The 25013-nt window shown below is 39.7% G+C and overlaps 1 protein-coding gene across 1 annotated transcript in view; it reads right to left on the bottom strand.

Annotated features, from left to right (window-relative positions):
* Bckdhb (branched chain keto acid dehydrogenase E1 subunit beta) overlaps positions 1-25013 on the bottom strand; it is a 182523-nt gene that overhangs the window by 40692 nt on the left and 116818 nt on the right. The window contains exon 9 of the mRNA NM_019267.1: positions 19898-19984. Within this exon, the coding sequence (NP_062140.1) occupies positions 19898-19984 (87 nt within the window). The remainder of the gene's footprint in view (positions 1-19897; positions 19985-25013) is intronic.

Raw genomic sequence — 25013 nt, 5'->3', positions numbered from 1 at the left:
AGGGTTATTTGTCTCTCTGCGGTCTAACTTCTTGAGTTCTTTGTATATTTTGGATATAAGCCCTCTACCTATTGTAGGATTGGTAAAGATCTTTTCCCAATCTGTTGATTGCCATTTTGTCCTAACAACAGTGTCCTTTGCCTTACAGAAGCTTTGCACTTTTATGAGATTTTATTTGTCGATTCTTGATCTTAGAGCATAAGTCATTGGTGTTTTGTTCAGGAAATTTTCTCCAGTGCCCATGTGTTCCAGATGCTTCCCCACTTTTTCTTCTATTAGTTTGAGGGTATCTGGTTTGATGTAGAGGTCCTTGATCCACTTGGACTTAAGCTTTGTACAGGGTGATAAGCATGGATCGATCTGCATTCTTCTACATGCTGACCTCCAGTTGGACCAGCACCATTTGCTGAAAAGGCTATTTTTTTTTCATTGGATGTTTTGGCTCCTTTGTCAAAAATCAAGTGACCATAGGCGTGTGGGTTCATTTCTGGGTCTTCAATTCTATTCCTCTGGTCTATCTGTCTGTCTCTGTACCAATACCATGCAGTTTTTATCACTATTGCTCTGTAATTGCAGTGTGAATTTTGGTCAAGTGTAAACCCTTTCTGTACTCAACCATGTTACCTGTGGAGGTGACAGCAGTTCCTATTTCACAGTATTGTTTTGGATGGTAGCTTTAACAATTCTGACAATGACATCATGGGGGTACAGAGCCTAGAGTTTAATGAGTGAAAGTGTTGGCTACGTGTCTGTGTCCTCCTGTACACTTAACTCATATGCTCTCCACCTTCCTTAAACAGAATACCGAAATCAGTATCTCGTGGTTTAAGAAAGAAAGAAGCCAAGTTTTTTAAGAAAAATTAAAAACTGTACTCTTTGCCTTAGGGTTTTTAAAACGTGAACTTTTGCGAGATCAAGTAGCTAAGCGTTCTCAGGCCCTCTTCTCAGGGCGGCGCGTTCCTGTGCTTGCTGGGACAAAGGTCTAAGTAGGTCTTGTTGTCTAGCGAGAAACAGCAATAATAAAAACTGAGAGGCCCTAAGGACCTAAGCTTCTGCATGGCAATGAAAACGCTTTTGTATGGGGCCATCATGAACAGGTCCTGAACACAAACAAGCTGGCAATGAACACTGGGCTGTAGACGGCGGTACTAAGAAGGTACAGTAGCAGAAACCGTGCCAATAAAACTAAGATGAACAGAAGTCAAACTAAATGGCTCAGCGTCTCAGGGAAGCCATTTGCTTATCATCTATTTCAGAGGCGTGTGGAGTCCGATGAGGAAGGGCATTTAACCAGGTTTGAAAACGCATCACTAGCGGCATGCTACTACAAGTGGCACTGGCTCTCTACTGGTGGATTCTGGTATAGATTACGGAACTCCAGCAGCTTAACCATGGAAAGGAACAGAGTCAGAGGCCAGGGATATGGAAGGAACACGTTTCTCTATCTGCCGCTATCTGTCTCACAGATGTCTGGCATGCTTCTCTGCCTGTGCACACTGGCACTGTGTCACGCACGCTAACACCAACCCTCGAGAATCAACACAAAGTGGAGCTGCTAACCTACAGACTCTAAATTTCTGATAAATGCCACACATCTCTCCACTCACCCATACTTCATGTCTGTTCCCAGCAGAGCTCATACTTGGTCTTATTCCATGATTGTGTTTCAGCAAACCTTCACATACTATTTTTCTTTGAATGGTGTAACCAAACAAACCCAAATTCAAGTCTGAAGTTAAACAAACGTACAAACACAGTTAGGGAACAAGTTGGTTGCGGGCTTCAAGTCTGGCCAGCCAGGGAGCCTGCATGTTTCATAGGAACTGCCACTCACAAACACTCCATGGTTCCCTTTTTCCAGGAAACTTAGGTTATTTATTTATTTATTAATCATTTTATTTGTTTACATTTCAAATATCATCCCCCCCTTCCTGGTCTCCCCTCCACGAACCCCTCATCCTCTCTCCCTCCCCACTGTCTCTAAGAGGGTGCTCTTACCCACTTAACCACTCCCGCTCACCCCTCCAGCATCCCTCTTCTCTGGGGCATCAAGCCTCCACAGGACCAAGTGCCTCCCCTCCCAATGATACCAGATAATGCCATCCTCTGCTGTGTATGGAGCAGGAGCCATGGACCTACCCATGCGTACTCTTTGGTTGGTGGTCAAATGAGGAATCTCCAATGGCCAAGAAGCACCTAGAGAAATGCTTGGCACCCTTAGTCATCCGGGAGATGCAAATCAAAACAACCCTGAGATCCCACCTCACACCAGTTAGAGTGGCTAAGATCAAAAACCCAGGCGAGAGCAGGTGCTGGCAAGGCTGTGGAGAAAGAGGACCACTCCTCCATTGCTGGTGGGATTGCAACCTAGAAAATATTTTTATCCTCTCTTTGACAACATAGCTTTGGGCAGAAACTCAGCACTTTAAATGCCCAGTCTGCCAACATGTTTCAAGGTGAACATGTTAATATCGTGATTACAGAACTCTTTTACAAAACAAAAGAGTGTGTGATGAACTTTTAGCATTTGGAAGTTATCATTTACCAAAATTACAAATCATCTATGATTTGCTTTAAAAATAATGTAATGTGATATCTTAATCGTAGCATGGATGGAAATAAATACTTCCATCCATGCAAGATTCTTTCCTGATGATTTTCAACATGACCTTGTAACACAGTTCTGGAATGTAGCACTGAAGTGCCACAGACACAGTAACTTATCTCTCTCCTGTCTTCCTGCTCTGAGAGGAGAACTTGCTGTGCAGCACAGGCTGTCCTCAGTACTAACCCATCAACCTCTGTCTCCCAAGGGGTTAAGGGTACGTGCTATTACACCCAGTTCACTATCTAATATTAATAACACAAACAGTTTAATAGTATAAGATGAGTTATACTGCAAAAAATACAAAAATGCATGCTGTTTTACATCTTTTTTTTTTTCTTTTTGGACAAGGTCTCTCTGTAGCCAAGGCTAACATAGAACTCTTTGGTTCTCCTAAGTGCTAAAATTAAGAGATTAAAAGCATGCACCACACATCAGGCAGAGAATTCTATTCCCCTTTTTCTGATGGGTCTCATGGAGCCCTGCTGACCTCCCACTCACCATGCAGTAGAGGATGACCTAGTAATCCTCATATCCCTGGGATTACAGGTGTGTGCTCCCACACGCAGCTGAGAAATCCCTCTTCTGGGTATTGTCGACTTATAGATACAAAGGGATATTGCTTGCCCATTTGAGGGTAAACAAATCTCCTTTACTTACACTATCAGAAGGGAAAATGCATATATCTTAACTGATGTGTGAGAAAGATACAAAGCAAATCTTTTCAGAAACTATTACAGGCCTGCCGTCTGAGAAAAAGGCTACTGGGTCACTAAAACGCTGGCTGTGTCAAAGCACAAGGGACTCAGTGACCATCCTAGCAAGACAGAAGATGTCCCACAGAGGCATGCTTGTTCCCCTCCCGTCTTAGACTGGCTATCAAAACTACTGACACAATGGTCCCCAGGTAACTGGAATTACACCAGGAAATGCTACTCTGGGATAAGAAAAAGGCTGAGGGCTGTCTCAGCCAGAGGAGGAGCCTGCCTTTCAGGAAGAGATTTCCCAGTTCAGACAACTCGGAACTACTTATCAGGACAGACTAGAGCTGAGACAAGGATGGGCCAGTGACGGAGTGGACTGTATCCTGACTGGGCAAGACTGCTTAGTTACGCCTGCCTGGGTCCTCTTTAAACCCAACCCTCACATCAGCAGCCTAAAGATAAACTTGGAGGACACTGGTCCTCTTTATCTATTCTTTCTGATGCGGCCACAAGGACTATATTTCCATTCTCTACTGTTCAGCTTTTCTTGTCTCTTTAATGGGCAAAGTGAGGATCGAATCGTGGCTTGGACTGGCATTTGAAGGCTTCTCAAGACCAGGCTTTTACTCTAAAGATCTCATACCATACTTTCAGATTTCATAATTTACATGGACTTCACAGTAAAATGAAGAAAATGGGTTTGAGAATACTAAATATGAAAATACAGTCCCATTTCAGATTTGGGCTCCATTTTTCTTGGGGCCCAAAACAGGAATTTTTCACCCCAATTCATCAGGAAACAAATACTTATATGAGATGACCATCATCTCAATACCTTAAATTGGGGTGGGTAATTTTGATTGCTTGATTTGTTATCATCTAGGGTGGTAGGCTGTTTTGTTCAGTTATTGTATTCTATATTGATAGAAATGTAAGAATTTTTGTGTAATTATTGTATATGAATAGAAATTTAAGGTTTTTGTTTAATTACTAACAAAATGAGCATTTTTGTTTAATTACTTATATTGATAGAAATTTAAGTTGTTTTGTTCACATATTGTTTGACTATATTGTACACAAGCCATTTATTGAAAATGTGATGGTTTTTATACTTATTTCTATTGTTAATGTTAGAGAAAAATGATTCTTAAACAGAAAGGGAGAAATGAAGTGGAAATGTAAGGGTTCTTTGGAAAACCGGTTGGATGGTGTTTTGCTGGGGCAAGCATGTGAAGGAACATTTAGCTGAAGTGGACACAGGTGACAGACTAAGACAGATTCATGAAGAAACATTTATCTGAAGCAGACACAGGCAAAAGGATGTTCTGCTAAAGCAAGCACGTGAAAGGACACGGGATGAAGGATTCATGCATGTATTGGTCCACCTTGTATTGCACAGTTGAGTTTCACTTGTTGGGACTCCATAGAGAGAAACACACCAAAAACTTCTGGTGCTGTGCTGTAGTTTCTTGCAGCTTCCAGTCTTGGGATGATTGGCAGGTGATGTCAGCGGAGACAGACTCCGAGGAGCATATGTGATGTTTGGAGGGCTTAAAAAAGGACTCGACAGACCGTGGAGGAGGCTGAGCTAGACCTATAGAGCTAACTGTGCAATGCTGTGGATCTCTGGTCTTCACTGATCTTCGCTTCGCTGAGAGAGGCACGGCTGCGGACTTCTGGCATTGCTCTTGGTCCCTCCTGCTGACTCAGGCCGAGGCTGGGTCCTGGCTGTCTCTGCTAGGTAGTGCCACCTCTGCTGATTCGTGTTTGCTGTCCTGTCTCCATTGAACTGGACTGCTGGTGTATCTGTGAAGTGTTTCTGAGTGGATCAAGCTGCCACTGCTGACCTGTGAACTGAACTGCTAATTTCCTGACAACACAGATGGGGGTTGCTCCAAAGAACCTTTCTAAACAGGTCCACCAGCACACCCACCGCTCACCGCCCCAGTATCCTTTCTTTCCCACCACCTCTGGTGGGTGGCAAGTCAAAAAGAAAGTTAAAGCATTTAAGAACCATCATTAAAATTAGGCATTAAAAAAAATTAAAGTTACATTCATGTTCATGTAAAGTATAGACTGGGTTTCATGAAAATTCAACATCAAAACCTAATTCTCAAGGATAAACACTATATGTGAAATGCTATTATTTTTCCTTGTATTTTCAAAGAGCGTTCAACATATATTGATTTGAGGGCAGAGTGTTCATTTTTCTTCTTGTGTTTGAAAGCTGTCTCTGCCTTCTAACCTCCATTGTCTCTGAAAGGAAGCCAGCCATCATTTATTTGTCTGCAGGCTAAAGGTGAACTGATTTTTCTATAGTTAACTCTGATAAACACTTAATTCTGTATGACCCATATTCATATTATAAAACTTATTCAAAATATGGTATCCTGAAGAGGAAAGCAATAACAGGACACTTTAAGAAATATAAGTCACATGCCTAGGACATCTTTATGGATCATTTTTTTTAATCTGCTCTGTAACTATCTTAAAGCATAACTCAATGGAAGAATAATGTGTGCAAGGTCCAGGGTTCAATCACACATACACACACACACACACACACACTCACACACATACACGCACTCACACACATACACACACACTCACACACACATACACACACACTCACACACACATACACACACACTCACACACACTCACACACATACACACACACTCACACACATACACACACACACACTCACACACACACATACACAGAGAAGGGGGAGAGAATTTACATGTTTTCAAAGACGAAGTATAACTGCAATTGTTAATTAGAATTATCAAATGTGGGGTCTGTTTCTATAGACAAAGGTAGGATATGACACTAAAACAAGACACCTGGCCACTAACTTGTCCATCCCTCTCCCCTGCCCTTAGGTGTCCCAACACCATTATGACTTCAGTTACTTAATTAATATAGAAACAAATGCCAGTCTGTGGTACTCAACTGCAAGCCCCAGAGTAATCTCCAAAATGTCTGGGCAGTTTCAGAAGTATTTAAGTGGAAAAAAAAAACTATAACAGCTTGTATTAAAGTGAAAGTTGGCTTAAAACCATGTGATAAAGTGCAGTCCGCATTAGGCATACTCTTGAAAGACTCGGCCTTAGGCAAGCACAGAGCTACAACAGTGTTTTATAAACTCCAAGTTACTTCAGGAAGGGGAACTTGAGCTGTATGCAAACACCAAAGATAATACTTTCTTGTAGGTGTAATACTCCTATAATACATCTATAATATATGCGTGTATGTACATGTATATTCATTCATATACACACATATAATTGGTATTTTATCATACTCATTTATTCATAAGCCACTATTTTCCATATGACCTTGATTTTCCCACTGTTTTCTTTCTCTGAGACTATGTGCTACTAAACAAGTGTCTATAGAATGATTTCCAGTCTTGGCATCAGGATTAAATGCGACGGAAAGGAGGTTCGCTGAAAGAATAAACGCACTGAAATAGTGAATGACCCTGCACACAGCTTTGATTTGCCATGAGAGAACGATGCGGTCTGCCCTTTCAGCAATTATTTTAAAAACCCAGCCTCATAAAAAGAGAATGTAACTACTAATAGGTTTATTATTTTTTTTTTGCAAGCACTGATTTGTAAGGTTATTAAAAAGTTAAAGGCATACTAAATCACACAAATATGGATTTATCCCCATTCTGTGCATAAATATTAGCCGCTATGCACATAATCTGGGAGAAAAATACATTTTGATTTAAACGCGTGGGGAGTATTGAGGTTCTGAAACTGTGAAGGATCACTTAGCTTCCATTACAACAGACGAGTCACTCAGTGACTCCCTAAGAGTCTGCGCTAAGCATATGGACCTGGAAGAGCAGAGGTTCGTTTCCAGGATCAGATTTTGCTGCAATTTTTTTCTACGTCACATTTAAAAGAAGCAGCCACTGAGACCGAATTTATGTTATTGGTCACGTGCCTCGGGTTCTAGGGTACTAAGAGACCGAAATGTAATTTACAGGCATCGCTACTTAGTGCTACCTGGCAGCATCTTCCATCAAGTGGTTTTAGCCCCCATTAAGGGGATAAGTACAACCCTATGCAGAGGTGAATCCTGGTTTGTGTTTCTGTTCCAGGCTGGAAAATGAAGGATCACCCTTGTTCCCTTATTATAACCAATCACATTATTACACCATTATTATAACCGATCAGGTCCTCTGTGTCCCCACTTCTGGTCAGGCAGATACATAAAAATCCAGGAGCTTCCTGAAGAGTTAACAGCATTTTCAGTGCCGGGACCATGAGGGAAACAGCAGGAACAGATTCTCTACTGCCTCCAGCTCACCTCCCTGACACAGAAGCATGAACTGCACTGTCACTGTGCATCTGAGTAAGTGTTTCTCTTTCACATAAAGGGACTTTAGGACACAAAGCAGCTGCTGTCCGGCACACCAAAACTAAAGGGTCATGAAAACCAACACAAAAATTGCAAAACCATGCTTGAAGTACTGCAAATCTCAAAAAGATAAATGTGGTAGTTAAGCCTCCTCCTCCTCCTCTTCTTCTTCCCACTGCCTCCTTCTCCTCCTCCTTCTCCTCCTCCTCTTTTTTTTCCCTTGTCCTCCTCCTTCTGATTTTTTTTTTTTTTTGAGACAAGGCTTCTCTGTATAGTTCTAACTACTCTGGAACGCCATAGATCAGGCTGGCCTGGTCGCAAACCTAGAGATCCGCCTTCCTCTGCCTCCTGAGTTAATTTTCATATTCAACTCCCCAGGAATTAAAAACTGTTTGATAGGAAAGCACAGCTCAAAGTGTATCTGTGATGGTGTCTCTAGATGCAATTACACCATGAGGGTTTTAACCCACGAATGCACCCAGGCATGCACAACCAGCATTTCAAATTGAGGGCTTTTCTTAAAGGACAGTGTACCAAAGAGCATGTTTGTATTTAGCTTGTTCTCATGAGAACTTATTTTAAAGTGTTTATGGCCTCCTATCCTGAATCCCCCACCCCCATTACATAGTTTGGGTATAATGTCTCTCTTCATTATGTGTTTAGCTTTAGAGAATCATTCTCTAACAACAGCTAATCTACTACTAGCCATGACCTCCTCATAGAAAATTAACAGCACAGACAAGCAGTCATGTATCCCCCTTCTCAAGAATGCCTTTTGGAAAAAAAAAAATCACCAACAAAGAGCTGGCTCTTTACGTTCTTCATGGTGAGATGTGATGTGGGGAGAATCACCCTACCTTAACATACAAAGTGCAATTACTGACAGAACATTAACTTTTTAAGCACTCTTCGAATGGCGTTCTCATACTACTTTATGTAAACACCACCTTGGATCAAGAGAAGGGCTTGCCTGAATCCATCCCAGCTTCGATCCAGTGCCACAGGGACTTCTATCTCTCACCTGCTGGGGCACAGAAAGTTCTCTTTAAGAATTTACTCCTCGAGAACGCCGAGTCTGCTTACGGCGACGGAGGAACTGTGTGTTTTCTACAAAGATCTGCATGTTTGCTAAGGATGGAGAAACTGTCGTGAAAGGCAGAAGCGAAAGAGGGCTCTGCAGAGGCAAGAAGACAGGAAAAGAGGAAGGAAAACCAAGAGAAGAGAAGGGCTCTCTGAACAGCCCAGGGGATGGCCGTGTGGCATCTTTCAATGGCAGAACGCAGCCAACACCTGTGTTGTTGCGGCTCCCAGGACCCAGTTTAAACACCGGTCAATGTGGGTCCTATTTTACTGAACAATTCAGGTCTTGCTGAAACAAACACTGCTTTAAGTTACTAGCTACCCACGTAATTAAATACTCCATCACATTCAACATTCCACAGTAGTTTATCAACGTATGTGTCGTACCTATTTTACTGTACTTCAACTGATTTTGGATCTACTGCATGAAAGGTGGTTTTAATAAAAATATATAGGATTATGTGATATTAGAATTATTAGTCACAAAATACATTCAAGATGGTCTGCTATGTATACTTAAGTTAGGAACCTATGCCCAGGAAAGTACATGGGTAAAAATATATGGAGTATAAATTTGGAGGTCAAGTGCTGAGGCAGGAGATTGTCAAGAAATGAGATGAGATGAGATGAAAGACAAAGCTTCATTTCAGTTTCTCTGACTGCTGACTAAAGGTATTCATATCAAAAGTAAAGAGTATGAGAACAAAGGAGAAAAAATGATTTAAGGACAATACAATAGGAAAGTTGAAGCCAGCTCAGGAAGGACCAAAACACCACGGGCCTGTTTCAAAGTATGTGTTTTGTACTATCAAAACCATCGGCTGGAGATTTAAAATTGATCCAGGAAAGAAATACCGGGCTGAGGGCAATCCCACCCTATCAAACTCATGAGTAGCCATGGCCTGTTTCAAAAAGTGGCCTAGTTACAGCTAGGGATGCTTCAGACATGGGTTTGAACATGTGAGTCACACATAAAGATATCTATAGCCTTCAAAAACTGTTGATATTTTAGTTAGATATTTTAACTTCATTTTTCTTTAAAAAAAATTAAATGTATTACCATGTGTGAGGGAAGGGACATGGGTGTATCACAGCTACCATGCAGAGGTGAGAGACAAGCTATATGACGTCAGTTCTCTCTTTCCCTTGGCAGGTTCTCAGATCATGATCAGGTCACCAGATGTGCATGGCAAGTGCCTTTGCCTACTGAGCCATGTCATTACAACTTTCAGCTAGCAATTTTGATGAAAACAAATAGGTATCTTATGCCATCTAGGACACAAAACTACTTTAAATAGTTAATATTGGTACCTGATTTCCCCAAAGGACTTAAGTCAGAAAGGCAGGACTCTCAAAATGGATAATGAAATAGAACCAAATCTTCCTATTTTGAAAAAGAATAATCAAAACATTCAACACTTCTTAATCAAATGAAATTTTCCAGACATCTCTGCAAATTAAAATAGCACTTGGAAGATTGGCATTAATCCTGAAAATCAAAACAATAATAAACCATTTGATTTCTGTTTATAGTCTTCATTTTCAACTGCTGTCTGTTTTTTTGTTTGTTTGGGTTCTTTGCAATAAGCACTAATTTAACTGTTCACAGTTTAGCAGGGAATTCATTAGCAGTAATTAATCTCTAAACATAACCATATTTCTTGTGACCATGAACTCACTCATGAAAGGAGAGGATGGCCCTTGTAAACATACATGGACTAATTTGAGCTTTAAATTGAATTATACTAAAGAACCAAGCTAAATGATCTTCCAAAATTACAAATATTGCTGCCTACTTAAGAGGCATGACAAACTGAGACAATTAGCTGTTTCCTCAGAAAGCATAGTGAGTCTAAACAAGAAGTATGCCTGTCAGGCTGACAACCCGTGCCTAGCCTATCTTGGAGAATTTACCATGCTGCCTCATTTAGCCTAACAAGTTGTGCAAGGTGACCACGCATAAAACACCCTCTGATGTTTAACAGTTATAAAATTTTACATGAACTTACTGTGGTTGAAATTTTTTAAATTTTGTTTTATATAAATGAGCGTGTTATCTACCTACATGTATTCCACAACATACATGCCTGGTGTCAACAGAGGTCAGACAAAGGCATCCTGGAATTAGAGTAATAGATGGTTATGAGGCGGCATCATATGAGTGCTTGGAACCAAACCCCAATCTTCTGTTAGAGCAACAAGTGCTAAGCCAACTCCTTTACTTATTTGGAAATATTGTAAGTGATATTTTATACTTAATATATAAATATACATGTACATTACATATAGTATAATTATATTATAATGATAATATAATATATATTAATAGAAAAACGTAAGATATTATTCCATACCAAATAAGGAGGTAAAATTATGCTGGTGAATGCCAAGTGCCAATTTGGTTTAGTTGAGAATCAACTGAGAGATATTGAGACATACCCACGCATATCTGAGGGAACACACACAGGTTAACTGTGCTTGGAAGGTCAATGGTGAGCCGCGCTATCTACTTGACTGGAGCTTGGACAAAGTAAAATGAGAAAAAGAAGAAAAAAAAAAAAAAAAAAAAACCCAGAGCATCAGCTTTTCCCTTTTCCCCCGCTCAGTGTTCTGGCCTGCGTCACATGGAGGGTCTCCCTCATTCCTTCCTGCCGCCATGATGTCCTACCGAACTACTTGGGACCAAGTAAACCATAAGCCGAATGCTCTAAAACACTGGCTCTCAACTTGCGGGATGCAACCCCTTCGTGGTCACACAGTTACATTATGATTCTTAACAGTAACAAAATGATAGGAAGCTGCAACAAAATGATTTTATGGCAGGGGTCAGCACAAATGAGGAACGGTATAAAGGGGCAGCAGCACTGGGAACGTTGAGGACCACTGCTCTAGAGCCATGGGCCAGAGTAAAGCTCTCCACTGCTTCTATTCGACCTTACTTCTCTTTATTATTTCGTTCACAACAGCAAAGAAGTTAGCCCACACAGAAATCTTTTACACCATTTGTCATGTTCTTCAAGGATACAAGTAGATTAAGGATTATAGCACTAAGTGAAAAACGTAACTCTGGGTGTTAAAGGAACTATTTACAAAAACTAATTCACACAAGCTATCATATGGAATGAAACGGAAGACTGGCTTCCTTCAGATAACTGATTTTACTAGCCTATGAAACTTCACTGGTCAACATGTGAATACAAATCTCTTTCATAGACTCAATAGGGAAAGAGAAGAAAAGTACCTCTGGTTTATTTTAAAACAAAAACAAACAAAACCCCTCTGTGACAAGGTCACAGGTGAGCACACAACACAGAAGGTCACAGCTACTCCCTACTTCCCGGTTTACAAACACAAGCTACAATGATTGGTTTTTGTTGTTCTACGGAGTGGTGATGTGAAAATAAGCAAGCAGTTTGCCTATCGGTCCTTCCAACAACAAGAACAGCAAGAATTGTGCTCGCCCTCAAATAAATCAAGAGTGATACTAGGACACAAACAACTCATTTAAACAACACTGAGTTTTTGCTTAATGACCTACAGGGCTCTGGGACCTGGCTTCCAAGGGGAACAAGAGGTCCTTTCTTGAACTCAGGAAGCTTGACTCCTATAAACTCAACTCAACAGCATATTACAAATATCACAAACTAGGATCAAATTGACTTCAGTCCAAGGATAGACAGATGGTTCCACATATCCAAACTGGTCAAAATAATATACAACGCACATGGAACCAAGCACATGTGTCACAATACTGTCACAACTGATGCAGAAAAAAAATAGCCTTTGACAAAACACAACACGCCCTTAACATAAAGCCCGGTAGATACTAGGACTAAAAGGGGTAGGCCCCACCATAATAAAGGCTCCTTAGGATAGAATTACACTTAACAGTATACTGAACAGGAGAAACACGTTAAGTTATTTGCATTTTCTTAGAAAATGTTCACCTTGCTGACTGCTATTTTCCACGTTTTTCTTTTAAACTTTGCAGTCTCTGGGCTCATTTTGAATTTATTGGGGGAATACAAGAGGAAGACAGATCTGAGAGATATTAGAAGTTTGACTCCATGAGCTGGCAAGAAAGGGGAGAAGGCAGAGAAGTCAGGGAGGCTGCCGGGGAGCATTCAAACCAAGAAAAAGGTGTTCTCTGCTAAGCAAACACCCTCATAGTAATGATTAAACCCATTTCTAGCCCCAGTAACCCCTCCTTATCCACACAGAATGCTCTAGTCTTCCAGAGAATGCCTAAAATCACAAACTGTACCTAGTCATAATATGCTATCTTCCCCCTATGTGAATACCTTTGACAAAGCTTGACTCAAAAACTGCAATGAGATTTACAATACATTTTAATCCTAAAGTGAAATAATTATGGCTGTATCCTGTAATAAAATCCTCAACATGATACTACTGAGCCTTGAAGGTATTATTATGATTATTATATTTATATATTTAAGAAACATGGCTTAAATCTAAGCAGAATGGTAGAAACCATAGACAAGAGGAAGTGATGTGCTTCATGTCTCTCGACATTGAAACAGTAATCTGCCCATGTTTTCAAGACTTCATTCACAATGCTCACTTTTCCCAATGATATTCTTATCTCCATGAAGCCATGTGTATATTAATAAAGCCTAGTGTGTGTTTTCTTTTGCCTCCCAGACACTCCATCAACCACTTCAGTCCTTGCCTCATACCTTTCTCATGAATCAAGTCTTTCTCTCAAATTCATTCTCCTATTCTCTAAAAGCCACATTGCTTGCCAACCCTACCTCTTAGTTGTTGAAGATCCTCAAATCCCTCAATTAAATTATGGAGATAGTATTTTAATAAACCTCTTAGCCTACTCTTTCTAACAAGAAAATCTATCTGTTAGTCCTCTGCTTAAAATCCTTTAATTATATGATTTTAATTATTGAAATGCTAACAGCAAGGATTACTTACAACTTATTTGTCAAGAGTCCTATAAAGTCTCTTTTATGCATATTTATTGGAAACTTAGAAGTCATACCAAGGGAAGCCAGCTCGGCTATGGAATTTCTTCCATACAGAGGTAAATTCTGTAATATTTCATTCAAGATTCTTTGGGTTCTAATCCCTACTTGTCAATCTTGACTCAGACTACAGCCTTTTATGCAGTATTCTAACCATGTCAAAACCGTGCTTATGCCTAGAACTATACCCCTTTCTACCCAGCTTGAATTCATTTTCATTCTAGGCTCATGTCCATCCTCTGGCTACGTATCAATTCCTTTGTCAAAGATTGTACAGTCCCACAGTGCTCTGTTTGACTGTGTTGTATTATATTCCTAATGGTCACAGTTTATCATCCATTCCTTTTAATAAACTCAGAGTGCCTAAAGCAAGGACTCCACTTCTCATACCAAATGCTTGTATAAGACATTGCCTAAAATACTGAGTGAAAAAAAAAAACAAAAACACAGGGATGAACTACGGCTGAAGAAATGGTCAGTGTAACCAGCACACGGGCTTCACGCAAAGGTGCAAGAACCCTGACTGGACCACTGTTTTAGGCAACCAAGGCCTTGCATAAGCAATTTGCTGCTGCATTAAAAGAGCATCCTTAGAGGTTTTCAAGCAGAGGGTAGACAAAGTGATGTTTTGGAAATTAAAGACTTGAATGTGATAAGGGGTGAGAGTTTAGAGCCAAAGAAGTAAAACATCCCCAAAAAGCTTCGGGTGTGAACGCTTCCTGTTCACACCTGGGAATGCTCATTTCCATAAGCTGACAGATGATCATTACTCTCTATTCTCACTGTTCCTTGTTTACGTCCTTCCACATAAATCATTTATTATCATTTATTATTCGTATCATCTCAAAAGTTGGCAAGAAAAAGGAACTTTCTGTCTACAGCACAGCAGCCGGGCAGAGTTAAAGGTTTCCAGAACAGCCATGCAAACTACTAACCTCCACCCCTCTGAAAATACAGAGTGAGCAGAGAGAAGGCAGGTGGTGGAGACAGTACACGGAACATGGAGGGAGAACAAAGGCCTTCACCCCAGATGCCCATGGGCACTCCCATCCGCAGCACAAGCTGAGACCACTAGGATATGAGCACTGTCTGTGGCCACAGAAGCTGCTCACAAGAAATACTCAACAGGCTTCTGGGCAAAACTGCTCTTTACAACGCCCGGCTCACAGTCAGACACTCCTGCTGACCAGCTCTCAGGAGGCCCTAGCTCCCATGTTTTAGCCAAAAGGCACATTTCCCATGATGCCTGCTTCATCTGTAGCTAGCAAATTATATATCGCTGATAAAAACTTTTTTAAATTAAGATAACAAAGTTGTAGGAAATTATTCATCACATTAGTATCCTGATGACTCTTAATTGATCAACATGATAGATATATTTACTATTATATATAATATACATTATATTATATATAACTCACATATATAGATAGATGATAGATGATTGACAGATAGATAGATGATAGATAGATGGATAGATAGATAGATAGATAGATAGATAGATAGATAGATAGATAGATAGATATTATAGGCAAAAATCTCAAAATTATTTAGGATTTGTCCTCTTCTCATAACCTGACACACTAAAATACAATATTTATAACTTGGTAGCAACGGGTTTATACAGAAAAAGCAAATCAGTCTTTGGAACACAGAACAGTAAGAAAAGCAAACTTCCTTCTGTTAAACACTATGAGACTCTCCTTTTGCACAATAATTCACACAGGCTCAAACTATCAGGACCCAATCCCCTTACAAACTCTGCGTATGTATGAGCGACTTCTCGATTCCTATCCTCAGCTTGAAGACCGCACAGAGAGGATACAACAATGGTATGGAAAGTTACCATCGTCTCCAACTGGCCTCTCTAGTTCAGAGTTATTGCTTCCATGTGTTGAAAAAAGAAAGAAAGAAAAAAAGAAAGAAAAAAAGAAGGAAACCTTTAAGCCAACCACAATCCCTGAAACTTTTGGCGCTCTTATTGAGTATTGAATCCAGAAGGGGGATTTAAAAAAGAAAAAGAAAACCCTATTTTTTTATTATCACACCATTATATCAGAGTCGGAGACTTGTCATTACGAGACTGTGCGGGAAGCTAATAATGAAGGTTGGTTTCTAAAATGTTCGCAGGAATCACGCTACGTATCTAGAGCCGTGAAAATGCCTCTGCTGGTCGGTCTTAACATTTAAATACGTAATTACTGACTTGGAGACTGGATTCTCAAATATACAGCACAAATTAATTTGGGAGAGATTAAAACGGAGGAAGCTAATGGGTGCTGCACAGTGAACATGTTTTTGGAAATCTGTGAGTATGGTGCCGAGGAACGCAAACACCATACAAAACTCTTTTTCTGAAAACAGTGAAATCCTGGCCCAGGAACCCAAAGAAAAGGCCACTGAATTCCCTGAAATCTATCGTCTTTGCATATTTTTTTCCACACAGCAGAGTTCAAATTTATCCCTTTAAGTCCTCAAGGACTTCAAGATTCATCACGTGTCAAATGAGAGGACAGGGCAAACAAGTTTGCACACCCCAAAGTAAGAGCAGATGGGAACGTAAAGTTAGATGAGGAGAGACGGCGGCGCTTTGGAGGAAGAACACAACATCTCTCCCAAGGGTACCAGGCCTCAGCTTGCTCTGCCTCCCACGTAACTTCTAAAATAAACCCAATATTGATTTGATTAAATGTTTGATTAAATGTTTTCCGTTACTCTTATCAGCATTCTTTAAAACACGGAAATCTTAGAAGACACTACTAATAAATCTGAATGATTTCTATATACTGATCATAAAGTAGTCATTTCTCTGGTGAATTTAGCATTAGTTCACAGTAAGACTATTTATAATCATGTTAATAGTAATAATAATAATAAGTGGGGCTTTATGAGAAAGAAGCACCAGCTATGAGAGATTGCAGATATGGGCTGTAAACATCTTGTCTGATGAAAAGGGGCATCTGCAGGAAATTAAAGTTAAATAAATTATGACTATATTTTGTATTCATTCTTCTATATTTTATTTCTATAAGTAAAAACAAACTTTCTATAGCCATGCTAATAACAATACCATGTTGTCAAGGTGTTCTTCTGTCAGAGATTAAATTTTTTTAATAAAGTCTGATGCTTCCAGCTAATAATATCAATTATAAAACTTAAAAAGCTACTTGAGAGGGGGAAAATTTTTCAGTTTTTTTTTTAATTTTGACTATGGATAATAGGTTGAAATATAAATAAAACATTTTTAGGCTTTCAAACGTTTTCAATTTTTTTTTGTATTTAAAAACAGTAGTTTTACTATATGATAATTATTTTCCTAAGCACTTTAAAGAATTAACCATGGGTTTCTAAAAACCCTACCACGTATGTTCCACATAATAACGTGTGGGGTGCAACATTTTTACTTAAAATTCCATAGAAAATTTAAGATTGTTTGATACAACGAGAACCAGATATTTTAGCAAGGAGTGAGTGATAAAATTCAGGGTCCACACTCATTTACAGTTTCAAGCTTCCTCCCCCAAAGAGAATGAAAACGTTTTCCTCTTCTGCCCAGAAGGCCGACTTTCAATACTATAACCCGGTTTCATCCTTGCTAACCTTACAAGGTCCAAGCATCGAAAAGAAATGTAGAAGTATGGATCACTGCGAGTGGCGAAAGCAGCTGTAAGTCACTTCAGTGACTCCATTTAAAACAAGAACCCCTGGCACCAGTAACCTAATCCAGGTTTCACTGACAGGACGCTGTGAGCCCCACCTGCTGTAACTGCACACACACGAAAAACAACTGCTGAAACGACTTCAGCTTATTCTCAACCATTACTACTAAAAAAAGGAAAAAGCCCACATCTCTCGCTTCCTTCTTTATCAATAGAGAAAGGCAATAAAAGGCAAACACATTCATAAGATCTGCATAAATTCATTTTCTGCATTCTGTGTTTAGACAAATAAAACGAATTAAGATAAAAAAAATTCTAGTTAGATGCAAATCTACTACAAATGTTACAGCATTACCTAATTCACCTTGGAGTTCACTCATTGAACAATTTCTTTCTAGAAACAGACAATTCTATAATGAATTCACAATTTCTTATGTTCCTCTTGGGGCTGTTGGCCGCTCAGAAATGATGGGGTATGTATTCTCTGATCATTGATCCAAAATCCCTGGACTAGCTTCAAGACCTTTCCCGTCTTTATAAGCCTATCAGTCACAGCAGTTTAGTGGCAAATGCACATCTGGTAAGAAGAGGCTCTAAGTTTCAGGTGCCTGTGAACACGGAGGGAGCTACAAACAGTCAAGCTGGGAGAGTCGGGGCGTGGCGCAAGCGGCCTCGCTTTGGTGCATCCGAGTTATGGTACAAATATGATTACACAGTGGGTAATCTCCCTGTCAACTTTTACCGCCATAAATCATCTCACAGCTTCAGGACCGAACTGTGACGCTCTCACGTGATTTCTGGTGCTGGCAAGCTGCAACGGCAGTGTTTAAACTCTTAACCCAGTGTTTCTGAGATGAGGGTTTCCTAATGTACTCCTGCGGCTGGAAAGTCATTTTTCCATAAACATGAGTCCACATAGTATTCAAAATCAAGAGACAGCAGATTAGATCATCTTTCGAAGTCCATTCCAGTCTGAAAACTGCATTACACTCAGTCAGCAGCGTACCAACAGAGACCACATTTTAGAGCAGACTCAGAGGAAGAAATGTTTACAAAAAGACACAATCCCAAGTTCAACTTCCTTCTGCTAGAGTCCCTTGTATAATTACATGCAAATGATACTTGGTATAGGCAGTGAGCTTATTACCCAAGCAGTGGCCTAAGCAGGCCAGAGCTGTCAAAGCTCCTATCAGCAGCAATCATTCCCTCCCATAGGCTTCATTACACTCCCGATTATCAGGAGTCAGAAAACCCAGTGTCCTTTGCCAATTCCGCCTCTGGCTTGAAATAACACCTTAGCATTACAGTGATTATCCCTACAGCCTCATTTTAAAAAGAGTTGGTCCATTATGCTATTCAATAATTAGCATGCAGCGTAACACGGACAAGGACTCAAGACACAGAAACGATAGTAAGTAAAAGGAATGCAAAACATTGACAAAAATTCACTTTTCTCAACTGTGTCAGTACCTCGAGATGACAGGACAGCTTAATTTTCATTGGATATAATTATTACTTGGATTTGGTTTTTAAATATTTTGTTTAAATATATTTCCACAGTATTATAAAAAAAAGACTATGTAATTTTACTAACTAGCACATAAACTATTTTATTAGAAAAATTCATTTGCTGGTTAAAAATGTAAAACTCAGCTCACAGCATTATTGTTTTACTGTAACTTCTATGAAACTGTTAACCCCAGACTCACGCCCTGTCTGCGAAGATGTATCTTAATAATTAAAGAACCCTGATGTCAGAAAATAGAAGAAAAACATTTATAGACTGTATTGATATTCTGAGTTTAAAATGCACGTAGTTTATATTTTGATAACTTACTTTTTAAATTTAAAAATAAGGAAAAATATAAGTCCTTCATATTGTACATATGTATTATACACATATGAATAAACAATTTCAAATAAAATCTTCTCCTCAAAGTGAAGTGTGTGGGGCTTTTCCCCCTGTTACGCAGTATCTGAAGTGAACATTTTAAAAATGAAAGTGTTTAATTCACTTCTCAAGTACTTCTAATAACATCCCACCCTTTTATTTCTAATTAAGCTGATAAATAGTTTTTGAAATTAGATATTTTGACAGATTTAAGGGTGAGTACTATTCATTTTTAAGATGAATTTCATAACTAATCTAATGCATAACAACATTAGGTTTTATTACAAGGGATGATTAGGTCGATATGAAAAAGAATTTCCTTTTCCTGATAATGCAGCAAATGCAACTTATTTTATTAAATTCATCTGCAGTTTTTCTTCTTCCATAAAGGATTTTTCCACTTTGATTAATCTGAATTTTCTTCTTTCAGGATATAATTACACCATTAACGGAAAGCTAGTACAGTCTCACTGGGAAATGAGACTTTCCAACAGCTCATACTGTGGCATTCTTCGATAAGCAGTCATTCTTCTGGAACAGATACGCACAACCACACAAACATAAAAATCAGCGGGCATTACTCTACCTGGACCGTGGAGCTGATCTCAGAGGCAAAGCCGCCTGTCAAGGGCGCCTCGTGGCTGATCAACAGTCGCCCCGTTTTGATCACAGACTGAAAGAGAAGAGGGGAACCAGGTGTTGAAAAGAATATATATTTTAAGCATATGATAGCATTTTAATTCACTAATAAAAACAAACTGCTTAAATTCCATAAATAAAAGAAATATCAGAAAACTGATTTTATGTTTAGTAAGTTATTACAAATGTCTTTCAACTGGGTACATTTTTTATACTGTCAAGAAACTTTCACATAGCTTATAATCTTAGCATGAAAGAAAAATGAGATTTATAACTTCGTGTAGTATATAATTCAAAGCGCATGCCTATTTTATAGGACATTTTTTGTCATAAGTGAATTACTGTTTCATCTTTCTGTATTTTGGCCTGATTTTCCCATCTTTTTACTTTTAAGATCCAAATGTTTTTTGGATGTGGGCACATGACATGTGAGTATATACAGCAACAGTCTTGAAAAATACCGGGCACGGAACAGGCAAACACAGAAACAGTACAAAAACACCACGGTGAAGGAAAAGGCGGTGTGTCCTTGAGAGACTTGCCGGTAACAAGTCACTCTGAAGATGAAGGGTTATGACCATCTTCACTAATGCGCACTGAAAATCTCGTTACCGATCATAGAGCCACTTCAACATGAAAGGTGGCAGTCATGTACAGTGGCTCAAACAGTTGCTCACGACGGGCATGAGAGATTTTTAACAAAAGCAAATCAAAAATCATGGCTATGGTATCACAGCAGGATACCAAAATCAACGAGTTATTACTTAAAATACATGAAACCGTATTAGCGGAGAAAGGGTAAATTCTTCTCCAAATTGCTATCAAGGTTATCACCCTTCTTTTAAAAATTTACTGCTTTATCAATTTAAAATGAAATCCTCAAACAAGAGATACACGTCTAAAAGGAAAGATTTTGCTCAGCTAGGCAATTCTAGCTTAGAACTCCGAAACAATGGTAGCAGCTTCAACCAGCGGATGCTAAGCCCCAAGGTATGGGCAGGACTCACAACAAAAATAGGTCACTGTAGTTACTAAGTAGTGACTGGAGATCACAGGAGGACAGGAACACCATAAGGACCCCTACCGCTCTGACAACCTGAGGAACTGGCATTTGTTTTTCTATGGCTTCAATGTGCTAGGCTGGAAATGATGGAATACAAACATTCTATAATCAAGAAAAAAAAGCACATATATGTTTTCAAAATATACTGTAATCGATTTTTCTGCCTTGCTTAAGCAGCTCGAACAATCCTTTTTTTTTTTTTTTTTTTTTTGCCGGTCGGATCTCTGAAAGCTCTGTAAGGCAGAGCCCGGCCGTATGAGATTACCAACAAAGCAGCTAACACCCACCCAAGCTAGATGGTGTCGGTTCATGGGTAACAGGTAGAAATGCTCTCAACAGCTGCTCTTATCCTAAAACTGCAAACGACGTATTAGTCCTTTATAATCCAGATCTGGGCTTTCTCAAGATCAAATGACAAGGTTTAGAATGGAAATCCAGCAAGCATTTGGGGCAAAGAGTCATGCTTCCAGCAAGCTACAGAGTGGAAACTCTAGGGAAAGACTAGATCCCAACTCTGACGGCTCAAGCAGCATGATGTGCAAGTACAGAGAATCGAGACCCGAGCGTGCGTCAGGAGGAAATAGCTACAGAAACGCACCTCCACACCAGAGAACACTGCAGAGCCACAGAGAAGAAAGGCAATGTGGGAAGATGTCCAAAGTAGTCAGTTCTAAAAGTAAGCAGCAGCTCACTCTGTGAGAAGTTATGAGCCATAAAGACCCTTTTGAGTATGTATGTTATCAGAAACACTCCTTCCACATGGTCAGAACTGGCTTCTCCTGGGAAACGGTAGTTAAGGAGGCACATGGAAGGGATTTTAAACTTTCTCTTGCATCATGAAGGTTACTGAAATTAACGTCGGTGAATCTAAACAAGCAAAAACAAAGCAGAAGCCCATGAAGTGATGCTAAATTGACCTACAGTTTGGGCATACTCTCCTCAAGAAATAGAACTGGTTTTAATACTATCTTAAGATTCCCCTCAAAAAACAGAGGAATCTTTTTATCCCAGGCTACAAATACAAAAGGTCACATAAAAACCACTGTGATCCAGCCTCCGCCTGCCACCTTCTTTCACACCTGCATCTACAGAACCATAGGAAGCTCCTCACTGAGACTTCAAGACAACAGATCCCAGACAAATAAACCCTTGGCACAAGAGGGTCAAGTCCAGTCTCTCTGTCTGTGCCTAACAGGAAAACCTGTTGTCATCCTCAGATTAAGCACGTTGCTGTCAGAGCTGTAGACACAATTCCAGAAGCTTCTGAAACCCTAAGATCTAGAGGGCAGAAGGGATGAAACACAACCTAACCTCACTTTGGATGTGTGGAGATGGCCGCCACACTCATACAAGAAAAAGAGAGCCGGGGAAGAAGAGGCTTAGAGAAGCGATTCTTAGAATCACAAGTGTCTTAGACACCACCATGGCCTCCGCTCTGAGCCAAGGATTTGGTGCCCACTATTTCATTTAATTTGGAAAGAGCTCAAGTTTCATTTCTCAAGCTTAAAAGTATCTCTGATCCCTGGAAAGCATTTACATGCATAAAATAAAGGAGAAACACTGCTATTTTCAGCCATTCTAAGAATGAACATATACTGTGATTGTCTAAAGACAGTTCACTATTTCATGAGGCAGAGCAGAAACTCAGTGTGGCGCATGCCTTTCATTATTCACATTCACATTTTTAATTTCTAAGACTCCTAAAAATCGTTTTGTCTATTCCACTTTATTATTTTCATGTTATTAATATTGAGATCACTCCAAATTTATAAAACAGAATCCTATCATTTGTGGCTCAATTAACTATCTAGTAAAATCAAGTTTAGTTTTCAATGATCATACACCTAGGCAAAATTTAAAACATACAACTGCCTGGAAATTTCTTTACAAAGCGCTTTCTTGAACTCTCTTAAAATTAGTATGGTGTTTTTTTAAAGGTGGTTGTCCTTAGCTTTTTAAGCAACAAAATGACAGATATAAATGCTAATACTTTCCATCTAAGGAAAGGGAAGCTTAAAGTTTTAAGTTGTCAAGTTCCCATCTGAGGTACGTACGTACTTCTCTATTTGAAAAACCTAAAGTCATTAAGCAACTTTTCAATATAATAGCTAAGCCAGGAAAGACCACATAGGCAGGATTTTCCAGTTCTGGCTTCTTCAACTTCTCACCACTACAATCCGCCCCTGGATTAAGGTCTGTGGCACATGGGGCACCAGCAAGGGCTAAGATGATTAAAGATTAGGATTGTGAAAAGCATCTCCATTTCTCTCCATATTCCCAAAACAAGAGTCTCTTCCCTGCCTGTCAAACCTCAAAGGCTGCCTCTCGAAAGCTATTTACCATTTAGAGATCTTCTATGAGACACCAGCAGCCTCCTGTCCCAGGAGAGGCAACAAAAGGAGATGTGGAAGAGCACAGGCAAGCAAGATGCCCTGTTTTAATGGAACCCAGGTTTGGGATCCGTGACTTCTCCCCACAGCTGTGCTCAGCCCAAGCATCTTTAACAAGGATTACCTTTCTATCTATCCAGGATGGCTAGAACAATGTTCTGAATATGGGATTCTCCAGGCAAGCCAGACCACACCATGAAAACATGTTTAAAGGGAATGCACGTGCCACCTTTGCACATTTACACAAACGCATCTCATGTTACAAAATCCACATTAAGGTAACCTAAAAATACACCTCAGCCTATCCTGCTATGGTCTGAAGTAAAACTTGAAATTAATGGAGTTTTAGCATAGCTTTTATCTGTTAATTTAAAGCAGTTTTTAGCTGTTAAAATAAAACATAAAATTCATACCTATATATGGGTCCCCTGTGAGGTCTCATACATGCAGGCTAATGTCACTTTAGCAACAAGATTGTAGTCTCCGCAGAGCTAAGCCACTCTGCAAAAATGGTCACGCAGAGGTTGGCTGCCCAAATGCTAGACATATGTTTTAGTGAATGTAGCCTTTAAGGATTTTAACACAATCCAACCAGGAAAACCATTAAGCTGTCATTCGGGAGAATATGATACAGACAGGCAGACCATTAAGCTTGCATACGCTTGAAAGTACAACACCAGCATTCAGTATGGTGTGTAAGTGTAAGGCTAGGGGCGTGTGCGCGTGTGCACATGTGCATGTGTGTGATTTCTTACTCAAAATCTATAGCAAAAACTTCTCCCTATGATTTACTCTTACCAGCACCAAGTTGAGCAGCAACACATTCAAGTGCTGGCAAGATACAATAAGAATATAATTTCTAGACAGTCAATCTAGCAATTTCCATCAGAATATAAAGATAAAGATAGGAAATGAAACGCCAAAGCCTGCCTTTACCAGTAATCACAATGACTGACAAGAGTCATAACACGTTTCCCTTATGGAATACATGCTACTCGGTAATTACAGTCTAGAATTGGTCAAGGACATGGTATCAACAAGCTTCAAACATCAATGGCAATGAATTAGGTAAGTACTTTTGACACATTTTTATCTGTAGTAGCCAAATGCATCTCTCATGCTAACTAGAAAAACAAAACAAAAAGCACAATTAGTCACAGGCTGACAAACGTACCACTGGATGCCTGGAAACCAGCATTTATCAGCGTGCCTGCTGCACATGACTGGACCACTGGCCAGGGTTCCACTGGAGAAATACCAACACTAAAAAGAGCCATCGAGAGCTCCAGAGAGAGTTCTGAAAAGTCCATTTTGGCAAAGAGAGTGCTGGCAGGGTTACAAATATTTAATATTGTAGGAAAGTGGTGTAAACCGAGAAAAACCGAATCCCTGCGGCTTTGTCACCCATGTGGGAAAGGAGGTAAAAGAACAAACAGAAAGCAAGGACAGACAACCAAACACATCCAGAAGGGGAGGCCGCCACTGTACCCCAGCTTCCTCACACTGCTATGACACTTCTCCATGGTTCACACTTTCCGCCATTATTTTGAAAATCATTGTGGAAATCCTGACAAAATTACGAGTGTCCATGATTCTAAAAGCTACTTCAC

This window comes from Rattus norvegicus, chromosome 8, assembly GCF_036323735.1.
Source record: "Rattus norvegicus strain BN/NHsdMcwi chromosome 8, GRCr8, whole genome shotgun sequence".
In the NCBI taxonomy this organism is placed as follows: Eukaryota; Metazoa; Chordata; class Mammalia; order Rodentia; family Muridae; genus Rattus; species Rattus norvegicus.
The sequence above is the reverse complement of the archived record's forward strand: the minus strand, read 5'-3'. Positions and strand labels throughout refer to the sequence as shown.